We start from the raw sequence: 19709 nt of genomic DNA on the forward strand, positions 1-19709 counted from the left end.
ACTTCAGGGACTGTGACTCCAACAGCCCGTAACAGTGCCCACGGAAAAGGCAGTGTCACTTTGGCCTGACAGTCCTGGGAAGGTGTCCAAAAACTCCCACTATCCCAGCCCCCTGAATCACAGGACTCCTGCTGTCCTCGCCTCACCATCTGTCACTTCATTCATGACTCGGAGTCCTTCCTGAGGGTGCCCTCCTCCCTGCGAACCGAGCTCCTGCTCCCCACTCCTTCCCCTCCTCTGCTCCTGCTCTTCATCTCTCACAGCACCAAGCTCGTAGAAGTGGGGGGCGACTCCGGAGGAAACTCCAAGGCCGAGGCCAGGACAGAGGACTTCCCTGGGGTGTCTCAGTCCTGACTGACTCTCCCACCAGGCCTCCACCCGTCACGCCCTGAGTCCAGACCTCCAGAGCTGTCTGGGGGAACCCACTGCCTGTGCGACTCACCACTGTTGGATCCACGAACTTTAAAAGCATGCTTAATGAGTCCTGTGTTTTTTCATTTTACCTGCTCCTGTCTCAAACAGAATTAAAAATATATCTTCGTGAAAATGCTTCCAGGTCAGAAGGCAGTGGGTATTGATTCTCACATCATCTCTGGGTGGGGGAAAGGCAGGCAGCACAAAGGCAGCCTCCCTCCCATTTTGTTCTTACCTTCACTGCTCAGGAAGGGACTGGGCCTCAAATCTACCAGGGAACAGGCATAATTTGAATGCAGAGTCCAGTCAGTAAAGAAGGCTCCAAACCCTGTGAACCTGTGAATTCCTAGGACAGTGTCTCACAGGGAACATACAACCACCTTCCCTGAATAAAAACAGCCAAGCACCTGGAGTATTCCTTATGGGTGCGGAGTCCCAGAGCCGGAGGGCCCGTTCCTCCCAGGGCTTCTCATCAAAAGCCCACGGGGTCTGTCTGAGCCCTGCCCTCGTGGCGGAGGTGCAGCATCACGCCCCGGCTTCGGGCGGTGTGGAGTCACCACGTGTGTCTGTTCTCTCCTCTCCTCTCTTGCAGAAATCGAGCAGGGCAGCTGTGGAGATCCCGGTGTACCTGCCTACGGCCGGCGGGAAGGCTCCCGGTTCCGCCACGGGGACACCCTCCAGTTTGAGTGCCAGCCTGCCTTTGAGCTGGTGGGGCAGAAGGCAATCACGTGCCAAAAGAATAACCAGTGGTCGGCTAAGAAGCCAGGCTGCGTGTGTAAGTGAGCGGGGAGGGGGGTCGCTTCTACGCAGAAGCCAGGGACCCATGTCCTAGCCTATCTGGGGGCCCCGTCCTTGGGAACCTCGTAGGGTCGTAACCACAGTTTCACTCTGGTTGGCTTCTTCTCTTTCTTGAAACATCTCTGGCTGAGTCCTCATTTCTGGCAGTGACGTGAACGGTATAGCACTGAGCGTGACTGCTCTTGACATCCGGGGCTTCTTCGACAGCGCCTTCCTCTCCCCGGTGACCCTCGCAAGCACTGTCAAACCCAGACGTTTCCTCCTCACCCTTCTAATTGTTGGTGACGCCACACCGTCGAACCAGGGTGGAAGGTGCTGGCAAAGCTCGTAAGGCTCTAGACACCCTGCCAGCCTGGGGGTGCTGCGGGATACCATGACCGTGCCGGGACTCGCGGGTTTCATCCGATTGCTTCCTCTTGCATCAGATGTAGGGAGGGGTTGGGATCCAGCTGTCTTTGAATTGTTGATCTTTGGGAGAAAGGGTTGGAGTTGAGTGCTCTGTTCTCTGGGGACAACAAGGATTCTTTTCTTCCCTCCTCTGGGATGGTCTGACTTTGCTTTCCGGCGCAAATAATACTTTAAGTCCTGGCTCCCAGGGAAATCAGCTAGCGTGAGGGGGCAGTGTGTAAAGGAGCAGGCTTGGTCTTTGTTCAGACGTCAAAGGTTCTCCCTCTCTGGGCTGTCGTCTCTTTTTCTCCCAATGCTCACCCCCGCCACCCTCCATCTCTTACAATCTGCTTCCCCCAGGGAAGGGCCGACAGCCTGACTTCTCGTCTCCCTTCTCGGTGGGTTTCTCAGGTGCTGCCTCGTAGAGAATGTTGGCCCCTCGCGGCAGGGAGAGGAGTAACCTGGGAGACTATAAGGAATATCTGTGATGATGGAGAGTTTGGCTCAGGAGTGGCTGGGCCAGGTCATACCACAGTGACTACGTCTTGAACAACCAAAAAAATCACTTTGTGTAGTGGGCAACGCATTTTTGATGACCTGTGAGTTTTACGTAAAAATTCTTGCAGAGGTTTAAAGATCAAATCGCTCTTAGATGTACATTAAGCAAATCAAATTATTGAAAAACATATTGCGTGGAATCAGTCACAGATCTCTGGCCTGATGTGGTTAGGATATAGTGCCTGACAACGTGCACCCTGGGAGCTGGGGGTAGGGGGCAGGGGGCAGGGGAGGTTAGCAGGGAGTAGGACTGGGCAGGTTCAGAGATGAGCCTAGGGCAGAATGGGCGGGTCGAATGGAGCCCTGCAGAGCGGGTCAGAGTCAGGTCCTCAGAACGCAAAAGGTCTGAACTGCAAGAGTCCCAGGGAGCGTGGGGGCTCCATCTCTGAAATCCATCTGGGAGAAACAAGGCAGGGAGAACTGAAAGGGTCAGACTTCTAGAGCAGAGAGCTGGCAAGAGTGAAGTGTGCCTCAGAGCCAGCTGGTGACTTAGAACCAGGATAAAGCTCCCTGCTCCACAAACTGAGACATGCAGGTAGCAGAATGCTGCCTCTGGGAGGTGGGGCGGAGGGGGGGTGGTCTGTCACTCAAGCCCTCCAGGAATTTATTTGCCCTTTTGGCTCTTAGAAGTACTTTCAGGAAATCTCTGAAAACTTCAGTCAGTGCTGCTCAGCAGGCTCTCTGCTTCCAGGAGGAAAGCTGACAGGATGTTGAGCACTGCTTACAATCAGCTGAGAAGAAGCAGAGGGCAGAGGAGTCCTGGCGGGTACCGGGTGGTACTCTCTGTGGTTTAAAACAAGGAAGAGGAGCCTGAGGCTTATTGATGAGAACCGTGAAGCAGGCACTCTTCTTAGGGGTGGGGGGAGGGGGGGAGGATGGCACTTCTTCTTCCAGATGATTCTGGGAGATGGGGGGTGATATCCCCAAGGTACTGCCATCACTCAGGTATTTCTGATCATGTCGGTATAACAAACATGGCTGGAGTCTCAGGGATGCTGCCTCTGGTGGAGGAGGCCAGAGAGGATGTGCTGGCCCCAGGCTTTTGCACCATGAGCAAGGTCGCAAGTGAGTGCCATCTGTCAGCTTCCTCTCTACTGAGACCCCAACCCCTAATCTGATGCATCCCTGGGTCTCAGGCTTTGCCTTCAGGGAACTCCTGGTCTAACTCATGGTGAAAGATGGTACTAAGACGATCTGGGTGCCCTGAGAGAATTAGGGATTCAGCATCTGGAGATCTGTGTCTTAGTCTCAGCTCAGTTTCCTAGCTCCAGCCAGGGCAGCTTCTCTCTGAAATTTGCTTTGCTGATCTATCTGATGGGGTTGCACTCCCCAATTCTAAGCCTTTGTGATCATATTTACAGGAAAAGACAACTATGATACGGATGGTCCTCACATTTTCCATCATGAACACTTGAAAACCACTTTCTAAAGTGGGTCATTTATACAGAGCTCATTCTTCGAGGGATAAAGTTAAAACATGGCATTCTCCTCCTGACCCCAGATCAAATATATAATATAGTGTGTGATCCTATAATAGATGTGTGATCCTATAATAGTGTGTGATCCGTAGAAAAAAGGACAATATCTGTAAGCATTTATAACAATATAGAATAGTCCAGTCAGTCTCTGTTTTATAATATGGTCATAAATATACGTAGAAAAGCACCTCTAGCAAATGTCAGCTTAAGTGCCCTAAGTTTCAATATTAGTCACGATAAATATTAACACATATTTAGCAAACAATGTCATTCTTTCCTTCTGAGGGTTTAGAAGAGGACTTGAAGTTGGGGGGTGTTTTGAAGGCTCAGATTTCTTTGAACACTTGTCCAGAGAAGTGCACAGCAGTGCATTGTTCTCTTGCAACATTTTCTTCAAAACAGTTCCTTACTCGGGAATGGCCCTGCCGAGACGATACAAGTACACTCTTGCCTTCATGTTCCAAAACATTTTCTGCAGTGAGCAGGGACTTCAGAATCATTTTGTTGGCTTGCGAGCTGCCTTCGCAGTAGTAGATGCTCAGTAGATGGTCTTTCTTTTCATCTCGGTTTTAAAGATGATGATGTTCCTCACCGTGAGAAGCATTCTGAAAGAAAAGATGGAACCGGCGTCTTTTCTCTTCCTCTCTCCTCCTCCTTGGCTGATTCACATCTCCAGGGATCGCTGCTCCAGAGCAGGTGGCAACAATGGCACTTCCCATCCATTCAACAGTATTCTTACTGCATTCTTACCCTGTGCCAGGCTCTACCTGGAGAACTGGTGCTCAACCCGGGGTCCTGGTGAGAGAGCGCCCCCCAGGTTTCAAACACCCTTCACCTTCCCAGAAACTCTGCCTGTTTCACTGGCTTCCTTACAAAAGCACCATATGGGAGCCTCTCCCATATAACCCTGTCCCCTTCTTTCTCCACAAGAGATACAATAGAAGGAAGATACAAATAACCGATGGTGGTTTGCACAACACTTGATGCTTTGTTGACAGGCTAGCACTTCACACTTCATAAGGAAGCCAGGAAACCAATTATCAGTCCATTAGCAGCCACTTGCATAAGAAGTTTCAAAACAGCCTTCACCAGGAAAATGCCAAGACCTCACAGATGCCAGCTTCCCTTGGCCATTTTGTAAGCCACCAGGAGAAGGCGTGAATCCTAATTGCTCAGTTCCTAATGTATATGGCATAGGTGTGAAATGAGAATACACAGGGATGCATGCAGTGTGAGTTACAAATCAGCAAGCGGTCCTTGAGAGACCAGGGAAGGGAGACGTGGGTCCTCAGGGGCTCAAGGAAAGTGTCACAGAGGATACAGGACTGGAGGGTTGGGAGGTAAAGGAGGGTGCTCCATACAGGGATGCTGCAGGATATGGTCCTCTCCTGGCACCCTCCCATCCTTTCTCCACTGAGTTACTCCCCTCAACCATTCCCTCTCCACGCTCTGGAATGGACACACACACACACACACACACACACACTCAGATTTCTGGTCAGAGGAATGGACTAAGTCCTCAGGTCATTGAGATTCTCAACCTCAGCACTACTGACATTTGGGGCCAGATAATTCTTTTGTGGAGGGTGCTCTTGTGCATTTTAGGGTGGGTTAGCTGCATCCCTCCTGTCTTCTATCCACTAGAAGCCAGAAGCACAGACACCCCTTCCACTACTAACTGTGACAACCAAATACGTCTCCAGACATTGCCTGTATCCTCTGGGGGAAGAAGTCACCCAGGATGGAGAACCACCAGTATAGGAAAAGCTAGTCTTGTCAGATTCTAAATATGATGAAATCTGTGTATTTGCATTTTAAATTAGGTCATGATTAGAAACTATAGAATTGTGACAGTGAGGAAGCATGAGGTAAAGGGAGATGCCAGTGTTTCTTACATGTTTTGCCATTGGGAAGATAGGACTCTTCCCTACAGCATCATGGAATATTTATTCTCTTATTTTACAGATGAAAACAAAGCTCAACTAGGGTCAGAAGTTATAGAACCGTTAGATGATGGGCTGGAATTTGAACTGTTAACTGACAGAGTTGGCTTCTGTTCCAAATGTACACTCTCTCTATTGCCCCAGATTTCCAGAATTCAAGAGGTCAGTAAGGACATCAAAAGCTTAGGACGACAACATTAGTCCAGACTGAGAAACAAACAGTGGTCTTAGCTACTCCCATGAAGTAACAGAAATTGACAAGAGTGAAACAAATCCGTGAGGGCTAGACCCATGGCCCTTGTTGGGACTACACCAGTATTTATTCTTGTTGTTCAGTCACCAAGTCGTGTCCAACTCCTAGTGACCCCATGGACTGCAGCTCGCCAGGCTTCCCTGTCCCTCACTGCTTCCCAGAGTCTGCCCGAGTTCATGTCCATTGAGTCAGTGACACCATCCAATCATCTCATCCTCTGTCGCCCTCTTCTCCTCCTGCCCTCAGTCTTTCCCAGCATCAGGGCCTTTTCCAATGACTCAGCTGTTCACATCAGGTGGCCAAAGTATTAGAGCTTCAGCATCAGTCCTTCCAAAGAGTATTCAGGTTGCAATATACCTTTGTTGAGGTCACTTTTTTCATCTTTACTTTTTCTCATTCCTTCTACCTACCCATCCATTTATCCATCCATATTGATGTATTGAGCACCTACTATGTACCAAATCAGCTGCATGAGTAGGTGTGGCCAATCCTGGTAAAATTCTAAACTGGGACACCTCTAGGGATGATCCCGCTCAGGCTGAGGGGCAGACATCTTAGTGCCATGTCCGTACAATGTACTGTAACTCTTTCAAGGAGTATCTTGAGTCCAAGGACCTCTACTCAGCACAGACTTTTGGTATACTCTAGTATTTTAAAGGTTTAAATAAATAAGATATTCCTAATTTCACTTCTTTCAACCAAAGCCAATTTCAAATTTGGCCATTCCTTTTTGATTCTTACCCTCACACACACATATTTCATATGGTTTTAATCAAAGTGAACATACCGTCTTGCATTCTGTCTTTTGAAGTTCATGGTTTTAATCAAAGTGAACATACCATCTTACATTCTGTCTTTTGAAGTTCATATTATATTGCATATCTTGTCATGTTACTACATGTCTTTCGTACTTTACCAGTCTTAAAATCTATGGAATATTCTGTCTAGTGAGTGGACCATGACTTAGCCAATTATCCTCTGGGGGAAATGCAGTATAGCTCAATTATTTTTTTATAAGCTTTTAACATCCTCAAGCATGCATGCTCACGTGTGCTCAGTCATGTCTGACTCTGTGATCCCATGGACTATAACCCACCAGGCTCCTCTGTCATGGAATTTTCCAGGCAAGAACACAGGAGTGGGTTGCCATTCATTCTCCAGGGGATCTTCCTGATCCAGAGATAGAACCTGCGTCTTTTGCATCTTCTGCATTAGCAGGCAGATTCTTTACCAGCTGAGCCACCCGGAACCCATCCTCAAGCATATGACCTTTTTATATCTTTTCTTGAATTCTGTCCTTGAGGTAAATTTCCAGAAATGAGGTTGTTGGGCCAGAGTAGGAACATTTAAAAATACTCATATCATTCCCCCAGAATGTTCTGCCAGGTCATAATGTCAGTAACAAAAGCTTGAAGGTTAAGACTAAGATTCATATAACACATGTCCTTCCCGTCCAGAAATATGGCATAGATTTCTCTGTGTGTTCATCTGCTTCCATTTTTCTAAATGTTAACAACTTTATAGTTTTATTCATATAGGTCACATGTATCTCTTGCAATCTTTACCAGCATCACCAAATCTCAAGGATTTGTGTGGCCTTTTAAAAATTGCCAATTTAATAGGTATAAATTGAATGCATCCCTCCAGCACACCCTTGTCAACTTCCATGAAGTGCCAAATGTTATGATAAGTGCTGCGAATCTAGAGATGAATTGGGCACAGCCCTTGACCTCAATGAGCTCGCTTGCACATGAAGATAGACATAATTATGTAAATTAAAGTGGGCTCTTGTGGTTCAAAGTTTACTTTTTCATCTAGAAGCATTGGTGAATCAGATGCATTTAGAAACCGCCCCATGAAGGTTCATTCTTTTATTTGACACATATTCATTGAGGTCCAGTGATGTGGCAGGTATCACAGGAGGTGTGTAACAGGGGAGCAACCACCCTTCTGTTCATAGAGCATAGACTTTCATCAATGCTGCTAGAACAGTTGGGCCTCAAAGATGGGAGGATGGAGTGGGGGCCCTGCTGGGAAGAAAGCTACTCTAATGGCCGTATGGGTTCTGAGAGAATCCAGGGGGTCTGGGGCTCTGCAAAAGGAGGATGTCCATTGGATACATCGACACACATATGCACAAGTGTGCACACACACGCGCGCGGTCTCTCAGTACTCGGTGTGTAGTGGTTCCCAAAGGAGTTGGCTGCTCCCAAAGTGAGAGAATGAAAGAAGGGAGGTAGGGTCCATGGGAGTAGGATCTAGAGAGAGACTGCGGGGTATGCGTGGCTGGACGCGTGTCCCTGTTGGAGCACGAGGTGTCAGGATTTCCATTACAGGACTCAGGTCCTGGCCTTTCTCCAGCTGGCCTGGGCGCAGCCCTGCCCCACAGGGACTTGGAGCATTTGCTGTTTGCAACCCCTGGGTAACAACTGTCTATCCTGACACGTGGCTATCTATGAGAGTGTTGCGTTGGTGTTTTCCTTTTCAATTTGAAGGCTCTTTCCATTTGATATACATATTTTCCCCAATCTCCAGCTTTCTTTTTTCTTTATTTCTGTTTTGCTAGTTTGCATTGTACAGTTGTTTTACATATTTATGCAGACAAATCCCTCGATATTTGTGATTTCTTTTCAAAGCTGACAAAGTTATCATTCTGCCACCGATCTGAAAAAACAGTCTGTTCTATTTTTGGTTATTTGTCAGTAATTTGATTTTTTTTTAATATAATTTGGTAATCCATCTGGAGTTTATTTAGATGAATGTATGATATTGTCCAAACTATTACACAGTTTTCCAACACAATTTATTAAGTAATTCATTTCCCTTTTGATTTGAGGCAAATGAATTGTTCTATCACATTCTGAATCCTCGGATGTAGTTAAGTCTGTTTCTTGACTCACCGCTTTGTTCAGCTGCTCATTTCTATCTTAGCACCGGTATTGAATAATTTTAATTGTTGTTTTATAATATGTTCTAATATCTGGCAGAGCTGGAAACTACTCCTTCCTCCGTTAATTATTTTCTCTTTCAGAATATTCATTGTTATTCTCATCTGTTTGCTGTTCAAGATTAATTTTAGAATCATTTTGTCATAGTAAAAAAAAAAAAAAATCCTATTGGGATTTTGTATGTGTGCTCCTATTAAACTATAAATTAACTTCAGGAAAGTAGGCATTTTTATACTACACAGCCTTCCCATCCTGAAACACGACGTGTCACTCTTTTGTCCGTCTACTTTCATTTTTCTAAATATAACAGCTTTGTGGTTTTCTTCATATAGGTCACATACTTCGCTTGCTAGCTGTATTTTTAAACAGGCAGCTGCTTTTCCACTCCCCTCCCACTTCAACCGCAATGCCCTGTTGACACGTGAGGCATGTCCAGTTTTCCTTCTTCGTGGCTGAATCCTCTCATTCCCCATAAATATTTAACCCCAGGTTTTCCAGGACAAGTGCAGTTTCAAGCATCCTTTCCTTCATCCCAGAAAACATGATCACGATAACTAGAGTCCTTGGAAACTGCCTCTTTCAAACGTTCAGAGAGAACTGGGATCAGCTGGGGTTTGAAAGCGTCAGCCTCAGTATGACAGATAATATTCCTGGTAATTGCTTGTGATCGGGGTGGGGGTCGTGATAAGGGTAGTGTGAGCTCCCTCTGCTGATATAATGTTCTCCTTACTTCTCTGGGCTTCCATAAAGGTCCCATAAACCCACATGGGTCCCTGGAAGAGAAACAGAGAACCTGGAGATTGCTTTGCTCCAACTTTGTCAATTTCAGGTCAATTCCTAGAAGTTGAAACCAGATGGTTTCAGGCCCCCTTCCTCTGTTACCTGGTCCCCCAGCATATGGACACTGAAGACGTGTGCTAGCTTGTGGTGGAGCTGGGGGTGCCTGCTCTGTAGACGGTCTGCAGTAACTCAAAGGGTTCGTTTTCCAGAGAAGAAAGTCCTGGCAGTGACAGGAGGTGGGAACCGTCTGTATCTGCTACTGCAATGGGGAATGGGCACTAAAGTCAGGGCTGTAAAGCCTGATGGGGCCACAGGGGCAGCCTAGGAAGAGAAACCTGGAGTTGAGGGAGACTGGGGCTGGGAGAACTGACCCTGGATGAACAGATGGCTCATAAAGAGGCCTGCCAGTATTTCCAATCAGAATATCCAAGGAAGTAGCTTCAACACTTGTCTCACCAGACTAGAGTGGGTCCTATATTGCTTGTTACTGTTGTTCTTAAATAGGCAGATACTTGATGGGGGAAGGTGGCCTCTGGTCCTCACCAGGGGAAGAGCGTCTACCCAGGCAGGCCATCCCATCCCCGGCAAGAGGCTGCCTTTTCATTAAGAGCTTCTCTCACAGCAGGGACTGGAGAAGAGACCAAGAATCAGGAAAGCAGCCCAGTCCCTGGGCTGGGGCACACATAGGAGGGCAGGGATGGCAGGTGGGGAGGGTCTGGAAGCTCTGCGTGCCTGTGGGTGTGCCAGGCTCCTCACAACCCCACCAAATGCTGACTCTGGGGAGCCATACTCATTGTCACCCCACTGGTTTGAGGGGATGGGACTTCCTGTGACTGTCAGCCTTGGCTGGGCTTGGCTCAGGATCTGGCTATAAGAACTGAGCCTGTAGAACCAAGGTATTCAGTGCACTGGAGAGTTGGGGTGGAGGGTCTCATCAGGCAAAGACTGGATGGGCAGGGATGGCTCACAAAGGAGGCTCCCAGCACATCCAAGGAAGAAGAATCTACACTTTTCCCACCAGGCTACTGTGGGTCACAAACATCACTTGTTACCTTTATTTTTAAATTGATACTTTATGGGGGAAGGAGGTATCTCTGGTGGCCCTGACCAATATAAAATGAACCCCAACCCAGCTAATTATTAGAATCACTCATAGGCTTTTAAAGACAGAGAATCTTGGTCTCATCCCCAGAAATTCTGATTCAGCAGGTCTGGGATGGGAGCCAGGAATTATTGTTCTAAAATCTTCCTAGATGATCTGTATCAGATTAGTGAACCCCACTAATAAGGAATACCCTCTGTGTGCCAATTGCTTGCAGGAGTGTTTGGGGTCATTCCTGAGGGGCTTGGTCCCCTGATAGGATGGCAGCCTCGTGGGGCATGGGTTTAGAATTTATGTGGTCATATGTTGTGATCATATGTTGTTGCTATGAGGCTGGCATAATGTGGGTAGTTTTGATGGTGGTGGCCTTCTAGGGTTCAAGGAGTGTTGACCTCCATGTTGATATCCTGGTGGGGAGTGGGATGCAAAGTTCAGTATTGTGACATCACAACTCAGTGTTTTGATCACCTGCCTTTCACGTCTATGAATGCAAAAAATGTGGAGGGGAGGTCCTCTCCACACCTGACACAGTGCTGCTCGACCCTAGGACAGGGATGGCAATAATTCTCATGTGGTCCTTGTCCTCCAGCAACTCATGATCTAGTGAGTGTGATAAGCACCTTCTTTTATGATAAATCAATCTTTGAATTACTGCAATTTAGAGATGTGGCCACAAAGTGCTGCCAGTATGTAAGGAAGAAAAATTCATTCCAATTGGAAGATTCTCAGAAGATTTCTTCTGAGCATCATGGGCAAAATTTCAGCCCAGTCAAACCCAGGAATCTATCCAGAACCAAACTGCAAAAACAGCTTAGAACAAGACCCAGACCAAAGGCCATATTCCTACACCTAAGAGTCCTGGGCCGACGTATCTGGGCACCACAGTCACCTGGGTGGACTGGGGGCTGGGAAAACTGACTAAATTTTAGGGGTCTTATCCTGCATTGTGACCTCTCCTTGAGGGTTGGGGCCGGAGAAATGGGTATATCTGCTTTTCTCACTTTAGCTTTCAGCTTTGGGGATCAGAGCAGACAGGTTCTTTTCCTTTTATAAAATTTTTGAATTTCTGTGTACACCAAGTGCATTCCCCATGCAGCAGCACAGACTGTGCCTTTTCCACGGTTCTCTGTGATGTCTGCTCAGAGAGCTACGGGAGAGACCCAGAGCCTCTCTAATCAGGGTCTGTTTTCACAGCTGCTGACTCAGGGCCTGGGGCTCGAAGCTCTCCCAATACCCTCCCCCATCGGTGAGCCTCTAGACGAACTTGTCATCTCACCTGGAAGTACATCCCCATCGAGCTCTAGGTGTTGTGGGTGTTCTCGGGCTCTGAGGTTTCTGGGGAAGACACTGCTCACCTTTTGTAGGGACTGGATTTCAAGGACAGCCTTGGGCTACACTTCTTGGGGGAACAATGACCCTTCCTCCCTTCCTGTGAAGAAAGGCAATCTTGGGGGTCTCCGGAGATGGGCTCGGTGACAGGACTACTCCCCTCGGCTACCTCGTTAACTCCCATCTTACTCAGGGAAACAGGTCAAGGGCATGCCCCAACCTGCTCTGACTATGGTCTTGAAGGTAGCTCTCTCAGGCTAACTATAAACTCACCTGTATCACTGTGGATTACCCGGAAGAAGATCCAAGTATACTTCTTATGATCCAGGGACTTCCACTGAGTGTGCCTTTCCAGTTTGCAGTGGCTGCTGGTCTGCAGTTAGGACTGGGCTTAGAGTGGCCAGGACCATGGATAGCTCTAGTCTCCCTGAGGGAAGATGCTCTGGAGAAGCTGGTGGGGCTCTCCAAGAGGGTCCCAGGAGCACCTTGTGAGCTGTTGGGAATGTAGATTATACCCTTTCTTGAGTTCCCCTGAACTCATAGGAAGGCTTGGGTTCTGGGACTACATCATGCCCACAGACTTCTCACCAGCTCATAGCTGTGTCTGGCTGATGACATTAATGAAGAAGAGGTGAAGTAAACCCCGACACGGGGCACAGAGGCTGACTGAGGTCTGCCCCATGGGGAGAAGAGTCTTCACAAATATCACTCAGGGATCCTAGGGGCTGGCCTGAGCATCTGTGGGGCCTCACAGCTGTGAAAGCGCTTTTGAGAAGCCTTTGCTTGGCGTACGGAGAAACCAGTCATCAAGGCACCCATGCCTCACCCCACAGGGCATGGCTCCTTGGAATCCCAGACAGAACTCTAGTCCAACAGAACAGTCAGCGCTCAACTACTGTCAGCACCGTCCGGCCCCAGGCACCTCCGTGCAGCTGATAGAACACGTCTCCTTGCCTAAGTCAGTCTTCCCAAAAAAGGTGGTACATGGAGTCTTAGCCGCCAGGCCGTCATCCCCCCACAGGAGGAGTCTGGTCAGAATCGCCCACTCATCCATGGAGAAGAGCTACTGAGGATCAGAGTGCAAACTTTTTGGTCTGGCACCTTCCTGGTTGAGGAGTGGGCTATGCTGGGGAGAGGTGGGGAGACCCCGCTCTCACCCCCGCAGGCTGGTTGAGACTCAGAGGTACGCTGAGCAGAGGCCTTTGTGGAGATGTTGTGTGGTCTCCAGCAGGAGCGCTGAGACATGCCCATTGTCTCCAGTTCAGCGAAGATTGATGTGTGGTATAATACCCGGGTGCCCAGGCTTGGGACTGCACACCTTGCCTTTCAGAAGCTTTATCGTAATGCATCTTCACAACCAAGGTGTGATTTCAGAGTGCTTAGTCTAATTTTGCTACATGTGGAAGTAGAAAGTGAGGTACAGAAACTTCCCCCACTCCACAACACCAGACAAACCCAAATTGGGGGGCCCAGTGGCTTGATCTGACTACACATACTTTCCTAAGAATGTATGGTCTGTTTTCAGGGTAAAAGCTGAGCCCGGGGAGTGCAGAGTGAGCTCCTTCCCAGGAGTACAGGGCAGGCACTGTCCTCACACATGGGACCAGCAGGGACCAGAGATGTCCTGCCTGCTGGTGACAGGAGATCCTCAGTCATCAGCTCAGGATGAGATCCCAGCTCAGAGCCTGGCCTTGGCAGGGACCTCTGAGTGGGTCTAAAGAGGGTCTAAGCCCAGGGTAGGCTCCAGGAGTGGTTTGAGTGGGCATTCTTCCACAGGTGTGGCAAAAGTCAATCACGACTCAGGGTAGTTTCAGACAGCAGGAAATTCCCACAGGTTGGCCTGGTGCTGATAAGCAGTCACTTTATACCAAGAACCTAGCCAGCCTCTAAGGGGGTACAGTCAGGGTCCAATCGCAGGACACAAGAATTTAGCAATTGTCAGAGCCCTCCTGGTGAGTTTTGGTTTAAGATTTTCTTCCAGAAGGGGACTGGATTGTGAATGAGGAACTACTTGCTCAGGATAAAAGATACTTTTGTGGAAGGAAAGTAAAAGACCACGTGTGGGGACGACCATCCGTCCATATTTGCTTGGGACCATCCCAGTTTACATCTTCCGTCCTAAGGTAATTACTGAGTGGTCTCATCTTTCGTTCTCAAAAGTGTCCCAGATGGGGCATTATGTTCTATGATCTCCCCAACCATGACCCAACAGACGTCATGCCAAGAAAGGCATGGAGCCTCAGCTGAGCACTCTGGATGCCGAGGGTGATCTCTGAGCCAAAGATCTGAGAGGTGCAGGGATGGACTCTTCCTCCTCCTCCCGTCATCCGTGCCCCCTCCCCTCTCTCACCTTTCCCAGATGCGCTGGCCCTCTTTCAGACCTTTAGGTACTCTAAACTCTTTCCTACCTCAGTGCCTTTGACCTGAGGTTCACCGTGCTGGAATGCTCCTCAGGAAGCTGGATCCTTCTCATCACCTCCTCAGAGAGGCTTTCTCTGACTACCCCATCCAGAAGAGCCATCCTTCACTTTCCCATTTCTCCATCCCTTGTCCTAAGTGTATGAGTCAACTTTTGCTATGGCATCAACTGTGCAAAAATCTCAACAAATTGCAACAACAAATATTAATTTCTCACCTGCATCCCATGAGGGCTGTAGGTCAGGTGCAGCTCTGCAGGGCTCAGGGGAAACCTACATAGCCTCTCATTCTGGGGGTATCTGCTTGAGCATCCCTATGTCATGCCCTCTCACCTTCCGTGGGACAAAGTCACCAGGCCAAAGTCGATGGCATAGGCAAGAGGGCTCTGCCTAAAAGGCAGCAAGGAAGGGCAGGGAATATACTCGAGCACAGTAAGCAATGCTTTTTCACCTGTTGATTGCCTGTGCCCTCACTACACTGTAAATTTCCTACAACAATATATGTCTTATTCACTATTGTATCTACAGTACCAATCAGATAGCAAATATTTGGTAAGTACTGGTTTCCTATTATAGTTATTACTAATCATGTTAGTATCAGTGTTATTATAAAGACAAAGCCAAAATGGTAGGGATAAGAGAGGCTTTGGTTTGGAGGACACCTAGCCAGCCAGAGCCTCCTAACGTGGGGTTTCATTCTACACCTCTCAGGCCAGTGGGGTAATAGTCAAGGTTGGCTTGTGTACTGCCTTAGTCCATTCGGGCTGCTATAATAAAATGCCACAGACTGGGTAGCTTATAAACCAGAAAAATGTATTCTCACAGTTCTGGAAGCTGGAATTCTGAGACCAGGGTGCCGGGGTCCTCCTCCTGGCCCTCCTGCAGGTCTCAGTCTTCTCTTTATATCCTCACATGGTGGACGGGGACCAGGGATCTCTCTGGAGCCTCTTTTATAAAGCATTGACCCCATCCATTCATGAGAGCAGCATCCTCACTATTGAAGTAGCTCCCAAAGGCCTCGCTGGCTATTACCATCACCCATGGGCATTAGGATTTCAGTGTACGAATCTGGGAGGACTCAAACATTCAGACCTCAGTGGGCTCTAAGCAGAATGATCCTGGCATACAGACTCTATGGCTGCAGCTAGCAAGGATAAATGGGGGGAGGGAGCCCACAACACTCTAGAAAAGATGCTTAACAGAGCTTTCCAGATGGACAGGAGGAGACAACACTCTAGAAAGAAAAAAGAGCCAGAGCAAGACCTAGCATTAGACTTGCACATCTGCAGGACTTCAGTGGTCCAATATGACCGGAAAGTCATGGGCAGTGGGAGGTGGGGAAATAAAGATAAAAGAGGTTGGCAAGGGCCTTTGGTCTTTGAGGTCTTTTTGTGCCCTTTAGAGAAGTTCAGGCTTTATCCTCAGTGCAACAGGGAGTCTTTCAAGAGTTCCAAGCAAAGATGAAACATCATGAGAATTTGTGATTTACAAAAATCCATTCTGGAGCCAATATGTAGGATGAATTCAAAAAGAATGAGATTTATAGACAGAAAACCAGGTAGGCTATTGCAGTAGGAAGAAGACCTTCCCTCAATAGGGTGTGATGAGGATGTGACAACTACAAGAGACATTGAAGAGATAGAATCAGCAGAAGTTAGTTAGACTGGATTTGGGAGCAGGGAAAAGGGGTTGATATGTTTTCCTTAGGCAACTGGGTATTGTCATTCATGGTGATAGGGAATGAAGGAGGCTTAGGAAAACAGATAAAGAGATCAGTTCTGCACATGCATTCGAGGTGCTGGTGGGATCTGCAGTAGGGAAGCATATCAGACAGTTACACACCAAGTCTGAATATGCAGGAGGGTCTGGGCTACCAGTGTCATTTAGGAGGCAAGAGCATGAGGAAGGTGTTGTGGAGTGAGATGCGGCCAAGGCAAAACCCATAACTGGGCAGGCCTGAATTACTCCCTGATGCCAGGGAATGTTCCAGATGCAAGATTCTAGGAAAACCAGGCTGGGGAAAGAAGACTAAGAGTTCAGTTTGGGCCATATTTAGTTTAATTTGCTCTGATAAAATCCAGACTCCTCCTCCTGGGTCTAAAAGATCCGTCATCCTCTCCAGCTCATCTCTTGTTCCTAGCTCCATGGTTCACTCTGCTCCTGCTCTGTTGTCCTCCCTTCTCTCCCTCACAGTCACCAAGCCTGTGCCCACCTCAGGGCCTTTGCACTTGCAATCTCCTCCACCTGGAGCAATCTTCCCTTAGGCCAGATGACTCCGTATCATCAGGCCATGTCTCAGAGGGTGCTTCCTCAGACGGGCCATCCCTGACCCCGCCTTGAAAGCAAGCTATCCCCCTCCATTCACTCTTTCCCCCATTCCACCTTATGTTCTTTCTTACCGTTTAGAATGCAGACTTCATGAGGCTGAGGACTTGCCGATCTGTCTGGTTTGTTAACAGCCCCGCCCCCCTCCCCACCATGTCTAAATTAGTCTTTGTCACACAGCAGATGCCCAGTGAATACGCCAGCTTGGTAAGGACATTCCAAGGTCATTCAAAGGGGCTGTCAGAGCTGGAGTGGAAAGCCTGGGGTGGGTGTGATTGAAGACAGAGGGGAAGCATTTCAGGAACAAGAGAGGGCTCAGCTCTGTCAAAGGCCCTACTCACCTAGTGCAGGGGGCTGGTGCTCATGCCTGCCTAGGAGGTGGGGATGGGAAAAAACAAAGAAATGCAAAACTTAACACAATTCATGGCTTTACGTCAAATATTAACCGAAGGAGACATGTTCCATGCTCAGTAAATACGTGGGCAGCGTCATCCCTTTATGTCTGATGCTCCTTTTGGAATGTGTATGTATGAGTTTCCAAGGAGCTGACCAGGTGGCTCTAGTGGTAAAGTATCCACTTGCCAGTTCAATCTCTGGGTCAGGAAGATCCCTTGGAGGAGGACATGGCAACCCACTCCAGTATTCTTGCCTGGAGAATCCCATGGAGAGAGAAGCCTGCTGCGCTACGGTCCATAGGGTCACAAAGAGTGAGACATGACTAAAACAACACACACATACTCATGCATGCTCGCATGAGTTTCTAGAAAGCATTCTCAGTATTCTTCTCAAAGAGAAAACCAAGCACTAACTTCATCTTGTTTGCGATAAGGATGAGCCCAGCTGGGTAGCCAGTTTCAGCCTCATGTATGTGACCTTGAAGACCTCATCCAGCTTCCTAGGGCCAAAGGAAGTTAACAGTTTTCACCAGCTCCAGTGCCAGAGATGTTAAAATGACTCTGATGAAAACTACCGTACCCTGAGCTTCTGAGCAGAAGGAGGTGAAAGGAATTCACTAGTGGGTTTGTGAAGCCCCTGCCTCCCACTCAGCTCTAGCGTTCATCAGCAGGGATGCCTCAGTTTACTGGTCCAGAGACGCACAGTGAAGCAAGAACCATCTAATTGGGCCTCTGCTGCTTGGGTGAGCTCTGCTGGAGAAATCGCCCAACCAGGCAAATTGGCAAAGCTACACATTCATGGTCACTAGTCTCAGTGAAGCCGGCACAGTGCCCAGCATCCATCTGTGTTTCTCAAGTCAGTCTGTTCTGTTCTTCCCCGTGGAAGCTCTGCCAAGGCGTCTCCACCCGCCTCCGTCCTGGGAACAGCCCACCTCCTCACCTTACCCTGGAGAATGATCATCTTATCTCCTGCCTGGCAGGCAATATGCTCAAAATCCAAATTTCAAAGACACCAAGCCTGCGGCCCATCACCGTCCCATCCCCATCCTTCCTCTCATCTTCCCACGTCTTATACAGAGACGCTCGGTCCTCTCTACCATCAAAAACCAACGTGCCTGTAGCTTATACTTCCCATTTAGGCTTTAGATCAGGGATCTAGATCAGGGACCTTTAAAGGTGCTCCAAGCACCTTTAAACTAACAGTAAGATGCAGTACAGAATACATTCACACGCATGCACACACACACACACTGGGACATAATTGAAACAGATTCACAAACAGTATTTACCTTTAACCCTGTAATGCACTCAGGTATTTTCCACTCTCTCCCTTTTGTTTTTTCCTTTTTTCTTTTATTTTAGCATCATGACCCACCATATCGCTTTCATGATGAGCCACTGTTTCAAAAATTTTGCTATTGATTCCCCCTCACCTCCCACTTTCTCAGGAATCTATGCCTCTTGTAATCCATCCTCTTCTTCTTTAAAAAATATATATATTTATTTCAGTTATTATTTACTTAACTGACCCAAATCGTAGTTGCAGTGTGTGAACACTTTGGTTGCACGATGTGGGATCTAGTTCCCCAGCCAGGGATCGAACCTCGGTCCCCTGCACTGGGAGTGGAGAGTCTTAGCCACTGGACTACCAGACATGTCCCATCCTCTTTATTCCATGTGGCAGAAGCCTCTCCCCTTCTGCCACATCCTTCCCATCAACATGTGAATTTCTTCAGGTCCCTCTTCTCTCACAGGTGAAGTTCTTTAACACCCCACAGGTCCGTGCCCATTCTCGAATATTTTCCTTCACATCCAGATCCTTTGACGGGATGTGTTCCCTTGCTGTAGCCACTCTTCACTTCCCAGTCCCTTCTTACCGCACATGTTCTGACCTCTGTGTCCACCACACCTGGGAACTGCTCTCACCCAGGTCACTAATGAGCCTCCTGTTGCTAAAATTCAATGGGTTTTACACAGAGGCTCCACTCTATTTCAGAACAGCTAGCCTTTCCCTCCTTCTGGAAACCACTCTTGTGTGTTTTCCTCCTACCTTCAACTGCTTTGTCTCCATCTGCCCTGCCCATAACTTTTCTCTGCTTTTATCTTTATTAACTTTATTCTCCCTTCTCTGCTTAATCTTGTTTGGTTATTCTCTTTGTCATGTTTTTAGTTTAACTGCTCATTTCATGTATTTCTTTTTTATTTAATAATGAATAAGGCTATTAATTTTCCCTTAAATACAGCTTTGGCCTAGTATCATTATCATTATTATAAGTAATCTGTATTGACAGCCTTTGCAATGTTCCATGCTGTCTGTTTTTTCTTTGCCAACTTGATAACCTTGTTCTTTAATTTCCTTAGCTTATGATTCTATTTTGAGCATTTATCTTTGTGTTGAATGTGTTAGTAGTTCTTCATATGTTAGGACTTCCCTGGTGGCTCAGATGGTAAAGTGTCTGCGTCCAACGCGGGAGACCCAGGTTCGATCGCCAGGTCAAGAAGATCCCATGGAGAAGGAAATGGCAACCCACTCCAGTACTCTTGCCTGGAAAATTCCATGAATGGAGGAGCCTGGTAGTCTA

At 47.8% G+C, this 19709-nt stretch overlaps 1 protein-coding gene across 1 annotated transcript in view; it reads left to right on the forward strand.

Moving 5' to 3' along the window:
- CSMD2 (CUB and Sushi multiple domains 2) overlaps window positions 1-19709 on the forward strand; it is a 689054-nt gene that overhangs the window by 412904 nt on the left and 256441 nt on the right. Inside the window, exon 13 of the mRNA XM_070786891.1 lies at window positions 1007-1189. Coding sequence (XP_070642992.1) covers window positions 1007-1189 — 183 coding nt within the window. The remainder of the gene's footprint in view (window positions 1-1006; window positions 1190-19709) is intronic.

This window comes from Bos indicus, chromosome 3 (genome assembly GCF_029378745.1).
Source record: "Bos indicus isolate NIAB-ARS_2022 breed Sahiwal x Tharparkar chromosome 3, NIAB-ARS_B.indTharparkar_mat_pri_1.0, whole genome shotgun sequence".
NCBI lineage: Eukaryota > Metazoa > Chordata > Mammalia > Artiodactyla > Bovidae > Bos > Bos indicus.